This window comes from Sinocyclocheilus anshuiensis, unplaced genomic scaffold, assembly GCF_001515605.1.
Source record: "Sinocyclocheilus anshuiensis isolate Anshui unplaced genomic scaffold, SAMN03320099.WGS_v1.1 scaffold579, whole genome shotgun sequence".
NCBI classification, from domain to species: domain Eukaryota; kingdom Metazoa; phylum Chordata; class Actinopteri; order Cypriniformes; family Cyprinidae; genus Sinocyclocheilus; species Sinocyclocheilus anshuiensis.
In genome coordinates this window covers 705507-710326 of record NW_015551075.1, presented here as the reverse complement: position 1 = coordinate 710326, position 4820 = coordinate 705507, and the positions used below count along the sequence as shown (strand labels likewise).

At 36.3% G+C, this 4820-nt stretch overlaps 1 protein-coding gene across 3 annotated transcripts in view; it reads right to left on the bottom strand.

Annotated features, from left to right (window-relative positions):
• Window positions 1–4820, bottom strand: part of LOC107662259 (A disintegrin and metalloproteinase with thrombospondin motifs 17-like) — a 131473-nt gene that overhangs the window by 97728 nt on the left and 28925 nt on the right. For all 3 annotated transcript variants that reach the window (XM_016452209.1, XM_016452210.1, XM_016452211.1), the window contains exon 4: window positions 3746–3915. In XM_016452209.1, coding sequence (XP_016307695.1) covers window positions 3746–3915 — 170 coding nt within the window. The remainder of the gene's footprint in view (window positions 1–3745; window positions 3916–4820) is intronic.

The window sequence follows — 4820 nt, the reverse complement described above, 5'->3', positions numbered from 1 at the left end:
AATGGTATATTTTATATAACATGATAGTATTTATAAATATTTTGAACTGGCTTTTATATTTTCATTTTCATTTTTAATTACATTTTAGTAATTTTGTTATGTGCTTTTGGCTTTTCTCATATGTATTAGTTTTTATATTTCTATTTAGCTTCATATAATTATTTATACATATTTCTGTTTTAGTCTTAGTAATTTCTTATTTTTCATGTTTTAAGTTCAAGTTAATTTTATTTTATTTCAGCTTTATTTCAATTAACAAAGAATAGTTAATAATATAGTTAGTTTTAGTTTGATAATAGTAAATAATAGTTTTAGTTTTAATTAAGAATAAAAACACTGATTTATATGCAATTTCTCCACCTCTAATATCATGAATCTCTTTCATTTTCAATTTTTCCAATCTCTCTAACAACTTGACTCCATTCTGAAACAACCACTTCCAGTCCATTCAATCCCAGATGCATCAAATCAAGTCTCATCCAACATTTTATTAATTCAATATCTCGTTTCGCTCAGAAACATGTCACATTATGGAAATAAAAGGGGTAGTGATTTAGATCTTTGCCAAGGTCGTATAAAAATTAGGCTAAATGGCATTTCTTAGCCACAATACTAGCAATACTTGCTCCTACAGCAAACAGCATTTTACAGGTGCATTTACTTTAAAGAGATTGTATTAGAAAGATGAGTTTAAATTCTGACTGGATGCCTCCAACATATGACGCCTCAACTGCTGCTTTCTGTACACAGCAGCACACTAATTTCTGGAACAGAGCCCATGTGATAAAGTAGAGGTGGGTGTGTGTGTGCGTGCGTGCGTGCGTGCGTGCGTGTGCCCGAGAGCTGCAGACTCATGAATGTGTCTCTCACACACACAGCACAGCTGCGGTCAGCAGAGCAAATGTTACGCTCACACACACTCTCTCCCAACCGCTATCTGTCTCTCCATCCTATTTTATGAGCCCATTCTCTTCTTGCCAGGACTTAACAGTGTCCAAATGCTCTGTTACATGCAAAATATGCAGTTTAGGCATACATTTAAACCATTTATCAACATAAATAAAATACATGGTAAATACACTAGCTTAGGCCAGTGGTTCTCATCCGGAGTCACACACGACAAAGAAAAGCAATGCTGAAAGCAAATAAGATACAGCTAACCGTATAATTGTTGATAATTAGAATGGCAAAATAAAATGCTGATAAAACGCTGCCAATATCTTTTGCTGTTTGATGTCTGTGCCTCAAACTCGACAGTATTTTGTCACAAATTCATCTGTTACTCAGTAGAAACCAAATTAGGCAGATGGCGACATGGATAGGTGGCCTGACATCCCCTCGTCTGTAAAAATCATGGACGCAAAGTAAAAGAAAACACAGCCCGGACTGAATTAAATCCGGGTTCACACATGCAGCATGAATAAACATTTGTAATGACCACAATGTGTTTATTTATTTTTGGCTGCTGAGAGCATGACTCCATCGAAATTCAAAATTGTCAATTTTCCTATTCAGCTTGTGTCATATTATTGGACCTACGCAGTTTTAACCCTATAAAACCTACTCTATCATATTTGATATACACATTTCATTTATTTGTTCATCTCTCAATCATCATTGTTTTGCATTGCATTATATGTTTTGATGACAGAGCTTTAATCATAAAAATATTCATTTAATTAATTCACAATAAGCATCTTACTAAGACATTGATATTTATAACATTTTATTTTAGCAGTCTGTTATACTGTTATAAAGATCCCATTGATCTGCATTACAAGCTTTCAGAATTTCATCTTTTTGGCCATATAAATAACAGCATCTGCACCAAATTGCATATTTTTGCTCCGTTTGGGCCTCTGAATAAAATGGAGGTGTTTTTCCTTCTCAAGTATGAGCTCCATATTCTCACTATATCATACGAGCCATAAAAGCCTGATGTAGCAAATCATACTCAACCAAAAAAAAAAAAAAAACAAAAAAAAAAACAAATGCTAAATTTCTTTAGATTATAAATAAATTAATTGTTCCAGTTCTAAATATTGGATTATTCTGGCAAATATTTCATATGTCAGACTTTGGTTTGGTTAAGGACATTTGTCTTTGAGTAAAATCTGGGTCTTGAAACAAAACCATCTGAGAACATCTTGTGGATTACTCGCTCATCACAACCTCAGAGCTCACTGTAGGTCTGTCTTGAAAGGATTATACAGCAGGGCTGCGACAATAAATCGATGCATCGAGAATCGAAAAATGATTCTGCTTCGATTCTGATATTTTCCGAATGCATCGCGATTCTCTCTCGAACTGATTCTGAGTTTAGTTTTTAACAGAAGATGGCACTGCACGCTTTAGAAACTGCCGTACTCTGCTTGCTTCCTGGTCCTTTCACACACACACACCACTTGAACCTAAAATAATCAAGTTCGAAAATGTTGAAACCAATTACAACGGCGTTCACAGTGGGCTGTGTTTACATTAATCTGGCATCATAAAAGCATTCTGAGCCATAAACAGCGTATGCTGTTCTGTGTCAGCTGCGTCACACAGATACGCTGTTTCCGTTCAGATCAAATTTTGGAGAATATCCGCTGGACGTAAACAGCGTATGCTGTTCTGTGTCAGCTGCGTCACACAGATACGCTGTTTCCGTTCAGATCAAATCACGAGAATGGCTTCTTATCCTGCTATTGTTGTTTGCACCGCTGGCCCCCGACTGAGCCTGGTTTCTCCCAAGGTTTTTTCTCCATTCTGTCACCTATGGAGTTTTGGTTCCTTGCCGCTGTCGCCTCTGGCTTGCTTAGTTGGGGACACTTAATTTCCAGCGATATCGTTGACTTGATTGAACAGATACTATTTTAACTGAACTGAGCTGGATGATGCCTTTAACTGAAAAATGAGTGTTTATTATTGTCATTTTGCATTATTGACACACTATTTTCCTAATTAATGCTGTTCAGTTGCTTTGACACAATCTGTATTGTTAAAAGCGCTATATAAATAAAGGTGACTTGACTTGACTTGACAACAACGTAGGAAACAGATCCGACGTGACGCAGCTGACACAGAACAGCATACGCTGTTTACGTCCAGCGGATATTCTCCAAAATGGCACCAGGGTGATGCAGAGGAGACGAATTGTTGAATAAAGTCGTTATTTTTTTTCTTTTGCGCACAAAAAGTATTCTCGTAGCTTCGTATAATTGCGGATGAACCACTGATGTCACATGGATTATTTTACAGATCTCCTTGCTACGTTTCTGGACTTGGGAACATTTCAGTTGCGTTGCTGTCTATGCAGGGTCAGACAGCTCTCAGATTCCATCAAAAATATCTTAATTTGTGTTCCGAAGATGAACGAAGGTCTTACGGGTTTGAAACGCCATGAGGGTGAGTAATTAAGGACAGAATTTTCTTTTTTGGGTGAACTATCTGTTTAAGCACTTGCGTTACTCACCCGAATGTAGCGCTCTTTAGCACTCTTCGTCGAGAGCATTTGAGTGTGAGGTTAGAAACTAGCCTAGAGCACCATCTGCTGTTAAAAACTGAGCTCAGAATCGATTCCAGAGAGAATCGTGATGCATTCCGAAAATCTCTGAATCGATCCACGAACCGCGATGCATCAAGATTTATTGTCGCAGCCCTATTATACATATTGTTAAAAACCAATTTCTTTATGGAGAAAATGAATGAGGCGTTTGCTTTTGAACCCAACTGTTGTGTTTTACCATGTTATGAGACTAACCATGTTCATGACGGTGAGCAGAAAGCGTTGGGCGGCCTCAGCACCGTGATACTGCACCATGTTTGCGTCGGCCACCACGACAGTCTCCACCGTGTACTCTCTGCTCAGCCTGATGGCGTTCCTCCTGCCGCGCACCTCCTCTGCTCCTTTTGCCCTCTTCTCCTTCTTGTCTAACACACAGTTACACAAACACACACACAAGAACTGTTAGGCCAGAGAAATACTGTACACTAATGATCAAAAGTTTGGAGTCAGTAAGATTTTTGAATGTTTTTGAAAGTAGTATCTTATGCTCACCAACGCTGCATTTATTTGATCAAAAATATATTTAAAAAAACAGTAAATTACTGTAAAATATCATTGTAATTTAAAATAACGGTTTTCTATGCGAGTTCTATTATAATTTATTCCTGTGATCAAAGCTGAATTTTCAGCATCATTACTCCAGTCTTCAGTGTCACATGATCCTTCAGAAATCATTTTAATATGCTGATTTGCTGCTCAGGAAACATTTCTCATCATTAGTTTAAAAACAGTGCTGTTTAATATTTCACCATGTTACATCTTTTCCGAATTCTTTGATGAAAATAAAGTTCAAAAGAACAGCATCTATTTAAAACTGAAATCTTTTGTAACATTATAAATGTCTTTACTGTCACTTCTGATCAATTTAAATGTTTATAATAAAAGTATTATTTCTTTAAACCCCAACTTTTGAACAGTAGTGTACATTATGCAAACATGAATGCCTGCTCAACATTTTCCAAGCATGAATATTGAAATCCAGCTTGCGCAGGTTATGTTTCATGTCTTCGCATCAAACCTGCAATTATGTCAGGAAATGTGGTCTTTGTTACTCAGAGAGACATATGTATGTATACAAATACATTGAGATTGATACACAGGACAAGCGGTTCCTGGAGCAGATAAACAAATCCATTACAAATCCATGTTTTCCATTACAAATATCCAAACATACAAATCAAGATACACTGAATATTACACACATATACATATACATATACACATATATATATATATATATATATATATATATATATATATATACACACAT